The sequence below is a fragment of the Natator depressus genome, chromosome 1, assembly GCF_965152275.1.
Source record: "Natator depressus isolate rNatDep1 chromosome 1, rNatDep2.hap1, whole genome shotgun sequence".
Classification (NCBI taxonomy): domain Eukaryota; kingdom Metazoa; phylum Chordata; order Testudines; family Cheloniidae; genus Natator; species Natator depressus.
In genome coordinates, this window is record NC_134234.1 from 241,220,644 (window position 1) to 241,232,560 (window position 11,917).

Sequence of the window (11,917 nt, forward strand, 5' to 3'; positions counted from 1 at the left end):
TGAAACCAATACAAATGCAAGAGGAAAGACTTCTCAGATCCAGCCAATGATAAGACCTGTTCTATGGAACCTTTCATACCCAGATAAGGCAGGATAAGCCCTGGATTAGAACTTTTGAAGACTATGTCTGTCAGAACACCAGTAGGCTAACTTCTACTCAAGAGAACCTCAAAGTTTCACCTAATGGTGAAAGGCTTTGTAAAGTGAAGTAACATCCCCAGTTCTGGAATGTGAACATTGTGTATGAGCCCCAAATACTGAGTAATTTTCCCATTAGTGTTTTTGGCTCTTCATAGCCAATATTTTCGATCACTTTTCCATTGTTTATTTTGTGCTTGAAGCTAAGTTGACTTTGGAAGGAGTGGAAACTGAGTTCTTTGCCTTTTGCATACAGATGAAGTATAATCTAGCTTCTGTAGTGAACTTCTGCACTTGTCCCACTGAGAACTGAGAGTTCAGTCCTGAAACTCAGGCTGCCAAGAAGGGTGGTTATTGCACAAATTGATCCTTGTCCACTTGAACCAGAACATCCTGGAGTCATCTGAAGTTGACTGCACTTTGGATAGATATTTGAGCAGTAGTTTTATGAAACTAGATGCTCTTAAATCACTGGCCTTCATGTTTTACCTACAGTATGTGCAAATGTCTAAAGTGATCCTGTACCTTGACCACACTTTCACCACTCTCCAGACAAAATTTCAGCTTTACAGTTAGATTGAGGCTATCCTGTTGTTTTATGTGTTAATGTTACCTAGCCATAAAATCAAAATTAAAAAGCTAAAAATACTAGCTTTGCATTCTAGAAAATGAGGACTATCTGTAAGTCATGACTACCAGCTCTATCTTTTTAGATTAGTACGTTACACACAGCTTCTGAACTTTTGTCTAACAGTATATCTGATTGTTTTACAGAGGTTTAAAGCACAAAGAGTAGGTTTTACTTACATCTTGGCTAAGTCCAGAAAAAGTCTTTTGAAGCTCCTTGGCAAACTCCAAATTGTGTACCACTTCATCATATTTCTCCACTGCCTCCTGCAATAGGCAGATAATCAAACTAGCAGTGCATTTATCATATTTTTAATCAGTGACTAATTCCTAACAATTCTTATAGTAAACTTATTTTTCAACTGGGAAGCTAAATTATACAGTTTGTATTACAGGTTCAATTTTGTTTATAACATCAACTTTTAAGTCACCTCACATGTGAAGTATTTCCTATTGTTACAAGTAACACCCAAGATTACCATACCTGAGGTTACGAAGAAACTCATTTTAAGGTTAGCTACTGTAAAGACACTTTCACCATTTCCCCATATTCTTAACTGTAAACTCTCCAGGGCAGAGACTGTCCCTTCATACAGGTTTGTAGGACGCAAAGTGCAATGCTACCTTATCCCGATTGGGAAGTTTGGGCACTATTGGAAATTTGTATTATTCATCTTTCCCTTTAGTTTATGTCAGAGCAACAGTGACAGAAAACGCATCAAGATATAAAAGCAATTTTATAACCACAGAAGCTCACAAAAGTAGCTTCAGGTACTGTTCCCTTAACTTCTTCAAATTAACTGAAGTTATATCCTTTTTAAAAGGTGTACAATATATCTAGCTTCATGTTCACAGAATGCTTTTGGAAATTAGTCTTATAGAAGTCACATCTGGAAAAGGAATTCCTGTCTGCTTCTCTAACCAAAGTTTAGTTCTCATTCAAGACTAGATAATGGAGCTTCTTTGAAATAATCACTTAAGATAGACTTGGGAGTTCAACAACCAAGACAGTGTATGTTTCATGAAACTGGTTTATAGCAACCCCAATAGTTGGAATTATCTAGTTTTATTAAAAAGAAAAGGAGTATTTGTGGCACCTTAGAGACTAACCAATTTGAGCATACGCTTTCGTGAGCTACAGCTCACTTCATCAGATGCATTACGTTTCAGAAGTGCTTTGGAGGTAGTAATTCCTGCAGTATTTCTAAGTTAAACAATAGAGCATTTTGGTATTACATGATACCCAGAGTGAAAGCAATTAGTCCAGACTATTTGTCATTTATAATGCGATGCTTTAAAGTTGGATTAAAAGGATGCTGTCAAGTTAATGCCAGACCACCTCAACTGGGAGCCTGTGTTTTGTATTCTTTATAATCTCAGAGTTCAGTTAACTCCTCCAGAAAAATATGCAGAAGAGTAAAAAGTTAAGTATTGGTTAGACTCAGATCAGATATTTACCAAGATAAGAAGCATTTAGAATCAGGAAGAGCTAGTATATAGCCATCAATTGTACCTGCATAAATGTAAGCAGTCCTTTCCTTTTAGGCACCAGTTTAATTATGTTCAACAATTTAAAACAGAGCACAGAAACTAGCTGGAAAATTTTACTACAGCTTCAATTTGTTTTTCTGCCCATAATGTTTTAAGAGACATTACTGTATGTTACCAACTGTTTTAATGCTAATGATTTCACTTAAGGCAATAATTTTGAGACCAGGTGCTAACAGTGCAAATCTGATCATATAATATTGATGTCATGCTCTTATATTTAATAGCCAATTTCCAATTAGAAATAGGATTAAAGTGGATCCTTAATCACTTAATCTTTTCAAAAAGATGTTACTACTACAACACTGTAATGCTTGCATTGGGACAGAAATGAGTTCTCCAAGATGATACCACTTAACACTGATGCCCCTACATGGTTTCCACTCAGCATGAAGTAGAGCTCTTGAACTCAAGTTTAAGAATTTGTTCTGAAACTAGCCTCCACCATGACTGTCTCTAAAATTAATCTCAGAATAGTAGAATTTGAACATAGTAGAAGTTGCAATGTAAATTTAACCTCCTGCCCTAATCTAATATGAGAGTAGGGGTGGGCAAACTTTGGCCCGAAAGCCACATCAGCATTGTGAAACTCTATGGAAGGCTGGGTAGGGAAGGCTGTGCCTCCCCAAATGGCCTGGCCCCTGCCCCCGACTGCCCCACTCAGAACCCCTGACCCATCCAAACCCCCCTACTCCTTGTCCCCTGACTGCCCCCTCCTGAGACCCCCGATGCTAACCACCCCCCCCGGACCCCACCGCCTATCCACGCCCCCCACCCCATTGCTTGTCCCCAACCCCTATCCACACCCCTGACAAGCCCCCCAGGATGCCCATGCCTATCCAACACCCCTGTTCCATGTCTCCTGACTGCCCCCTGGAATCCCCTGCCCCTTATCCAACCCCCACTGCCCACTCCCCTACCATGCCGCTCAGAGCAGTAGGAGCTTGCAGCCCCACCACCTGGCTGGAGCCAGCCACACCACCCACGCTGCCCAGCAGGATCAGCAGCCCAGAGAGCTGGCAGCATGCTGAGGCTGCAGGGAAGGGGAAACAGCAGGGGAGGGGCTGGGGGCTAGCCTCCCCGGCCGGGAGCAAAGGTGCCAGGCAGGATGGTCCCACAGGCCGGATGTAGCCCACGGGCAGTAGTTTGCCCACCTCTGCATTTGAGGCACATGCAAACACATTAGCTATAAGCAAGAGGGAAACAAGTTTTATTATAGTTGCACAATAAACTTAAATATGACTAACATTTCAGTTTCTTGTATCTATTACATATTACCATAGCACCTCAAAGCCCTAGTCATGTAGAATTGTACAAGACAACTGAATGGCTTTTCGTACTTCAGGATAATTTGTAGTCAATAAGTGGCTCCTCATCTTCTTTATGGAGAAAGAATAAAAGTCATTAGAAAAGTTTAACATTGATAATTTCTTGTGTAATACTGGGAGCCAACACTTGAGGTTTCTTGAAAACTAGATTAGCTCTTAAATATGCAGATTACATTTAAAGAGCTAGAGTGGCAGCTTTGAAAGTCTGTTCAGCCTGCAGAGTGGTTAAGGTACAGGCAACCACAAACTCTTTGATCCATAGAGAGCTCCGGACCACCACCTGGAGTGAATTTTCCCCCACAAATTAGGGCTCAGTCTTCCCAAGCTAGTGAATACTAAACACATGTTTCATTTCAGAAATGACAGACTTGGCCCATGAACAACAAGAGATTAATCTGAAAGCAACAGTCCCTGGTGAAGCAAGCAGACTATCACATGCACACTTGTTCAGAAAGTGGGGAGCATGATAGATCCTTAAGTGAACCTGATTGGTCCCTTAGGGTATACAATATTGAAGTGATGCATGGCTGACTGAAAAAGCTGCTCTCCTCCAGAGATTGAGTAGCCAGGATGAAAGGGGAGCACTCACACAGAATATTATTATTTATGAAAATTCCATCCAAGAAGCTCACAGATATGAACTTCTCTCAATCCTCTTGCTGCAGGGGAGAAAAAATTTTCCCTGAAAGGGAACGTTACCATGGGGTTGCTCTAGGACAGCTTTTTACATTTAATATAAAAAGTTATATTGTGGTTAAAGCTTGTTACACAGAATGCTCTGTCACATTTGATACAGACTTTCCCAGTATTTTAGTCATCTTAGTCTTCTGGTTTTTAGTGTCTCTTAATGACCTATAGTGAGACTGAATTTTTAAATTCTCATTTTTTAATTACTGAAAGCGTTAAGAAAAAGCCACTTCTAACATTAGGTTAACAGTAACTTTTAAAATGTTGACACTTTTTGCATCTCAGAACAAAAAATGAAAATCAGTGGTTTTATATAGTTTCACCTGTCTAGTCATTTTCGGATTCAGTGTTGCAATGTGCAAGTTGCAAATAATGCAAGGGGATTATTTACATAGTAGTAGTATTACCATAATACTTAGGAGCACGGTATGTTCCCCTCATTCATTCCACAGCCTAAATTTTCTAGATACAGCCGCTTAAAGAGTTTCCCAGACTACCCTCAAATTATGTTTGCTACTGAATCCTAAAGAAAATAGGAAGAATAGAAGCTGTTCCTCAAGAACCCAGTCCTGCTCAAATAGCCTCAACTCCAATTAATCTCAATGGAAACTGAGTACGCAGCAACTCTGCTCTTACATTAACAGCAGGCCGTAGCCCACACAACTCCAAGTGTAACTGGAATAATTTGATAGGCATAGAGGTCTACTTTTCACTTCAGATAATGAAATTTAACCTATTCCATTTCTAGCATGTTTTTAGAATAAAAAGGGTAGGAAAGACTAGATTAAATGTATTTGGTAATGATTATTAATTGTGGAATGGTCTTCCACAATTATTTGCATGTAGGTATTACTTAAAACAGTGGTTTTCAAACTTTTTTCCTAGCAACCCAGTTGAAGAAAACTGGGTATGCTTGTGACCCAACAGAGCTGGGGGATGAGGGGTTTGGAGTGTGGGAGGGGCTCAGGGTTGGGATGGGGATGGTAATGAGGGGTTCAGGGTGTGGGAAGGAGCTCTGGGCTGGGACAGGGGGTTGGGGTACAGGAGGGGATCAGAGCTCTGGGCTGAGGGTGCAGGCTCTGGGATGGGGATGAAGGGTTTGGGATGCAGGAGGGGGATCTGGGTTTGAGGGACTCAGGACTGGGGCAGGGATGAGGGATTTGGGGTGTAGGAAGGGGCTCTGAGTTTGGGGGACTCACGACTGCGGTGCAGTGCTGACCAGAGCCACCACGACCCAGTCCCTTCCATTCCGTGACCCAGTTGTGGGCTGCAACCCAGTTTCAAAACCACTGACTTAAACACTATGTTTTGTCTCTTCCCTTTGTCATTCATTACTGTTTTTCAATTGTAAGCAATTCAGGACAGGGACTGTCTGTGGACAGTATATAGTAAGCATTACTGAAATACAAGTATTGTTTATCTGAAGCTGCTGCACTAAGACACTAGGCCTAAGTCAGATGTGGTATTTGATACATAACCCAAGAAGCAGAAGTTTAATATGCACTGCCATGAAGAATGACAATTCTGGTACCTTTGTCACAAGTTTGCTAAATATTTTTTAGACTTTGCTTTAAAGAGGGATTGTTATGCACTACAAAAAGTGCAAATTGACCATTCAGATGGTCAAAGTGATAAACTAAAGGATCTAGTTTAACAAGCCCTCAATTTTGATTTCCCCCCACCTCCCTTTACTTGTCTACACTCCCCATATCAGAGAAGATTGATTCTAGAACCTGTGTAACTAACTCCAAAATTCCTAAAAGCATGCATTCTTTTGTTAATCTCCTTAACTGACTTGTTCAATCTTATTGACAGCAGAACAGGGAAAATGGTAATAGGCACTAAGCAAAGAATGATATTTGCCTTTTGAAAGAGGCAACATAATATTTCTACTAAATAAATTAAAGCTAGTTTCCTGAACTAGGTCACCCCTAACTGGCAGTGTTCCCATTACATTTCTTAGTGGGACTTTTGGTATGACATTCTACATGAAGATGCTGCCATGCATTTTGATCATAAAAATACCAACAGCATTTAACATGGGACAATTTAAAAAAATATGCAGAGGGTTGTATTTCTCAGCCATCTACCATTTGTGTCCAGTTTCCCTTTGCAGCAGTCTCTATGTCCTCCATTACACTAGTAACTCAGCTGGCTTCTTATATAAAGGAGTTTAACTGTTGTGGCAAAACAAGAATCCAGCTGCATCAATGAAGGCTCCACCTGGACTCATCTCTGCCAATGGAAGATATTCACTGATCACACTGGGACAACCACCCATAACTCTGCTCCTGACCTTTAGGCCACTAGGCCAACTTGGGATAATTCTGCTGCCAAGGCTATATGGGCAGCCTCAGGGGACTTGTCTACACTGAAGTTATACCATGTTAGAACATAATCTTGAAGAGTTCAGAAAACAAGACATTAGGATTACTTTAGCTGGTCATGGCTAACCTTAAATTAAGCCTAGAGTTAATGTCAGTTGGATCACAGTTAACATCACCGTCCCTGTCTACACCAAGTGCTAAGCCATATTTATCATGTGTTACCACAACTGATGGTTGTGTTTTAACATGAGGTAATTTCCCAATGTAGACAAACCCTTGATGGATACCACCCCAAAGATTGCAACTGCAGATGACAGGCTGAAGGCATAACAGATATTTAGTGACAGGTGGAGATCATGTGCTTAAAGAAATGGGACTTGACATGCTCTGAAATGATGTCTGTTTACCTCAGTACCCAATTTGAAAGTTAAAAATAGGATAAATTTTTAGGGCAACCCACAACTGTCACTTTTCAGCTTGTTTACAAGAAGCAAGCCTATTTCGTTTTGCTTTGTGAATACTATTATGCAAGTTTTCTGGTGGTACTTAATGCAACTTCTATAAAGCTATCATTGCTAACAATTATTCAGTAGCATTCCTCAGCAACTTCAGCCTCATCTTCAATATGTTTGAAGCTTTCAAATATTACCCTACACAAAACTATTTACCAAGACAGGTAAGCAAACTCACCAACTGGTCCTGATTGAGGGCTTCTCCCTTTTTCAGGCGATCCCTATAGTCTTCAAGTTTGAGCTACGAAGAAAAGATTTTCAATCTGTTATATACTGATTATGCATATATCATGGAAAGAAATTCAGCTTTTCCATGTATATCTGAGCTTCAGTTGACATGCTGCAACTAAAAATAATGTCACTGGTTCTGTCCATTTTTCCCATCAAATTCAAGCTTCTCTTTCAAGGCACTGCACAACTCTGCCTATATTTAAGCCACTACCACCTACTTTATGCCTTATGGCCTGTCATCTCTTCTTGTCTCCTTGGTCTCACTTGCATTGTCATGCCTTTCATATTCCTTCCTAGGCCTTTAGCTAGCTTCCTTTATCTGTAACATAGGTGCCCTGACTTGTTCAAATCCCTCCTCTCAGAGTGCCACTTTTGTCTAGCTTTCCATAGCTGAACTGCACTCCAGTGTAGGCTCCTATTCTGACTACCTTATTCTCAGAATAAAAAACCCAAAATCTATCAAAGTTCTATATGCAGTATATTTAGAAACTAATCTTTTATAATCCTCATCCTGCCCTTTCCTCCCCTCATGTTTACCTGGGTATCTAGTTTACCTTAGAAAGATATTCAGTGCAGGGACTACACATTGCTGCTAAGTTCTTGACTAATTCATTATATACTAAAAGCTACAAAGACTTTCATTAGCCTTAATAAGTTGTGCAAGTCTTACGTTTGCAAAAGAAACTCAGCACTACGAACCACAGAAATAAATACCACCCCTTGAGGGTATGCAGCCAAATAAAACGTTAACTACTTATATGTACCAATACTATGAGCATAAGCAGCTAAGGAAAAGAATGCATCCTCTTTCAACTATTTGAGTATTAATTTATACTGATTTTCTGCATGACTATGAAAGGCCCTACTGTAATGCACACGCAAGGGAAGAATCAAGGATAGCAGGGAAATACCAGGTTAAATTTGTGCAGATAGAATACCACTGTACAGTATGTGGAATTGCTTTAAAGAAATTAAAGCTACTGGAGGAAAAACTCCAGTAGAAGGAAGGGCACTAGGCTGCTGCCTACTGCATGAGCTATGCATATCCCCACATTTACTTCAAACCTGTATTTGGCTAAGAAAAAAGGTATTTTAGAGCACTAAAATATGAAAAGTTTGAACTCCGGTGCAAAAATTCAAGCTTATTTTCAATGAACTTTTAAAAATGGATCATCTTGATTGATAACACAGAAAAAGATTCTTCCCAAGTGTTTTAAAGTAACATGTGAAAACAGCTTGAGAATACAAGGGCCATCTCAATCAAACATTTCAGTTGCAATGCTATAAATTATCCAGTTGTCTGAATTCCTAATTTAGGATTTGTCTGACATTCACCTACAGTAAGCCACAAAAAAAGGGCACCTCTTGAGTCCTTCAAAGTGACAGCTCCTTTCAGACTGCTAAGCTTTTTACTAGAGCTTCAAAATGTTTAAAGTCAAAATGAGAAGATGAAAAGCAGAATACTTTTGCAAGATTCTACATGCCTGTGAAGTCCAGGCCTCAACATCTATAAAAAGTGAAGTGCAATACATATTTAATATGACCTTGCACTAAGGAGTCAGAGGAAGCAATTTTATTAATCTGTTTTTACATGCATCACTGGATCTTAATATTAGATGCCTATAATCAATACAAGCAGAATACGAAGTTTTCCACAAGTCTGATTATGGGTTAGGTTTTAACTAAACTAATTCTATTTGTAAATCCAATTTAATCCATTAAAGGGGTATTCTCTTGCACACTATTCAAGCTGTGAAAACTACAGCAGCTGTACAGCAAAACCAACTACTGCAGAAAACAAATGTTTGAAGTTGACTTATCTAGCCATCTACATTTACATACATTTACTCTGCTTCTACATTTGAGACAGTAATGTTACAAACATATGCAATTTTAAATACAACTAGTCTGATTCCTCTTTTCGAATATATCTAAACAAAATCCAAAATGTACAAAAATCAGCAGTGCTATATATTACTCTGATGAAATCCCAAACAGAGGACACCTTATTGAGAACTGCTGCTGAATATGAACTGCTTTTATTGATTTTTATACTAGCTGCAGCAAACCCATTACATTGTATACTCTATAGGTATGTAAGATATAAAAATAGAGTCTTATAGCAGAATTTAAAGTTTACTATTGATGAGCTGTAATGTAAACTTGATATTTAATTATCAATTTCTTCAGCACAGCAAAGAAATAAATTACCTTCTTTTTCTCAATGTTCCTGATCTTGTGTTTGAGGCAGATAAGTCCATTATCAATGTAAGTCTCATATGCCTGGGAAGGAGAGGCAGCAGAGTTGAGAGCAGACTGCAGGGGGCTCAGGGGAGGCTGGTTCTCCCCAGGTTGGCTTGGGGTCACCTGCTGCTTGGCCGGCTTCATGCTCTTGTCCTCCCCCCCTTCCGAGTGGCCTGAAGGCGACGGGCAACGGAAAGGGGATTGGGAAAGCTGCACCATTGAAATGGATGGGCCTGCCAAAAAAAATCGTTTGTTTAGCTCTCTTCCCCTTTCCTAGAACTACAGCATTTGTACAAGTATTTACACTAATAAAGCCTTAAAACATGAAATTAAGACCCATATAAAAATCAACATAGAATCTTCCCCATCTCTTCTCCCTCACTCCCTTGAGAATATCAGAAACAGGAATCTCAAACCAGGGAACACTTTACATTGTATAAATCTCCCCACCCATCCCGATAACCAAAATCCTTCACACAGTATTAGGCAGTGCAGGGGGATGATTCCAGAAACACAAGTGTCCATATAAAACTAGGCCAGTTCCCTGCACTCACAGGGGAAAAAACTGCAAGTAAGCAACTGCAGATTCCACTCCCACCTACCAGCCCCAACATGCATTTAACTAGTGTAACTGCAGATTCAGTGTTCTCCCTCCCAACTCCTACTGAAGTGTTTTGATGCAGCTCTCTCCTTACCTTCATGACCTTATGAGCAACCCAAGAAAACATTTGGATAAAACAATGCACATTTTAAAACCCAACTGATTAGAGGCAGAAGAGTTGCCTAGTAAAGAAAGCTCTAGCCCTAAAGCCAAATCAGCAGCAACTGATTTGGCTTGAGAAAGCATCAGCCTACATCCACAGCCCAAGAATATCTTTAGACTGCGACAAGAAAACAAGTTTTGGGGGAGGGAAAGGGATTTAACCTTGAAAGCAGTAGGCATTTCTAGACAAGACTCGCAACCTACTGGTCTTTAGTAATATGTGATCACGCTCAATCTTAACTTTGCCCGTTAACCACCAGGCCAAGCCCTGCTAAGGGGAGGGGCTCACACAGGAACCCCAAACTGAATTTAAAGGGAAAGCAGCAGATTCCTCTCCCCTTTTGACTCCCTTCTCAAGCCACCTGCAACAGAGTCGGGGGTGTGTGCAAAGTACCAGCTGATATCAAGCACCACCGCTCCCCTTCATGATGAGCTAAGAGGGAAACTTGCAGCCGTACACGCGCTTGTTGTCAGCGCCTGCCACGAAAGCATGTGAAAGGGGGGGGCAGTTTTAAGGGGTGCCTGCTCTGTCCCCCCGCCCACCCCACAGCACTAGAGGGGCAGCCTCGACCGCCGGCGTCCCGCTCCACTCCCACAGAGCCCTTCCCCGGGGACGGGACACTTGAGCGCAAGGAGCAGCTGCAGGACGCCCCGCCGCATGCCCGGAGCGGGGCGGGCAGCGCCGAGCTCCAGCAGCCCCCTGCGCGCGCGCGCGCGCGCGCGGCGGCCGGCACCCAACGCCCGGCTGGCTGCGAAGCAGCGCACAGCCGGGGCCCGAGAGAGGAGCCCCGGGATCATCGCCTCCCAGCACCGCCTAGGGAGGGGAGAAGATGCTGCTGCAGCCGCCGTCATCCCCACCCATAACGCCAAGCGCCGGCCGCTGCAGCTGGCTCGGGGATTCAGCAGCGCCGCCGCCCGAGTCCGCTGCTGCCACCGCGGGGCTGAGGAGGACGCTGCGGCGACGCCGCCGGAGCCGACGCTATAAAAACCCCCTCGCTCCCCGCCCCCCCTCACCTCACTAACCGAGCAGGCTCCGGCCCGCCCTGCCGCCCGCCTCCCCCCTTATATACCCTCCTCCCGCCCCGCCGGCCGGGAGAAAAGAGGGAAGGGGCGGAGCCTTCATGTGAGGTCACCGCCCTCCTTCCAATCGCCGGCTCTTCTCGCCCGTCCCTCCGGCCCCCACCGCGCGCCATCCCCACCCCCCACGTGACCGGAGAGGACCGTTATTGGGGGGCGGGCGCGAGGGGAATGGCCCCTACTGTCTCTTTCATTCCCCTGCCTCGCCTGAGGAGTGGCTGAGGGGGCGGGGCTACAACTCCCGGCTCCCTGCCCGCTCGTGGGAGCTGGGTGTAATGAGTTGGGTGGGTCTCAGCCTGCTGCCCTGTCTTGCACAAATCAGTACGCTTCACCCCTTAGCTGGCAGCAGCCGGAGCAGAGCGCCAAGGGCAGAGGGACTGTGCAGTGCAGAAAAGGGCCTTAGTTCCATGACTTCCTCCACCGGGAAGAAAAGTG

The 11,917-nt window shown here is 42.8% G+C and overlaps 1 protein-coding gene across 6 annotated transcripts in view; it reads right to left on the reverse strand.

Annotated features, from left to right (window-relative positions):
• The window catches only part of CAPRIN2 (caprin family member 2), a 75,150-nt gene extending 63,693 nt beyond the window's left edge, over positions 1-11,457 (reverse strand). For 4 of the 6 annotated variants that reach the window (XM_074939347.1, XM_074939338.1, XM_074939311.1 and 1 more), the window contains exons 1-4: positions 11,264-11,359; positions 9,610-9,875; positions 7,346-7,408; positions 946-1,032 (exon numbers count right to left, since the gene is read on the reverse strand). In XM_074939347.1, the coding sequence (XP_074795448.1) occupies positions 946-1,032; positions 7,346-7,408; positions 9,610-9,875; positions 11,264-11,267 (420 nt within the window). In that variant the 5' untranslated portion in view covers positions 11,268-11,359. Of the gene's footprint in view, positions 1-945; positions 1,033-7,345; positions 7,409-9,609; positions 9,876-11,263; positions 11,360-11,419 lie in introns of those variants that run through there. The other 2 variants (XM_074939319.1, XM_074939328.1) reach the window with 2 other exon arrangements.
• Between the last annotated feature and the right edge of the window lie 460 nt (positions 11,458-11,917).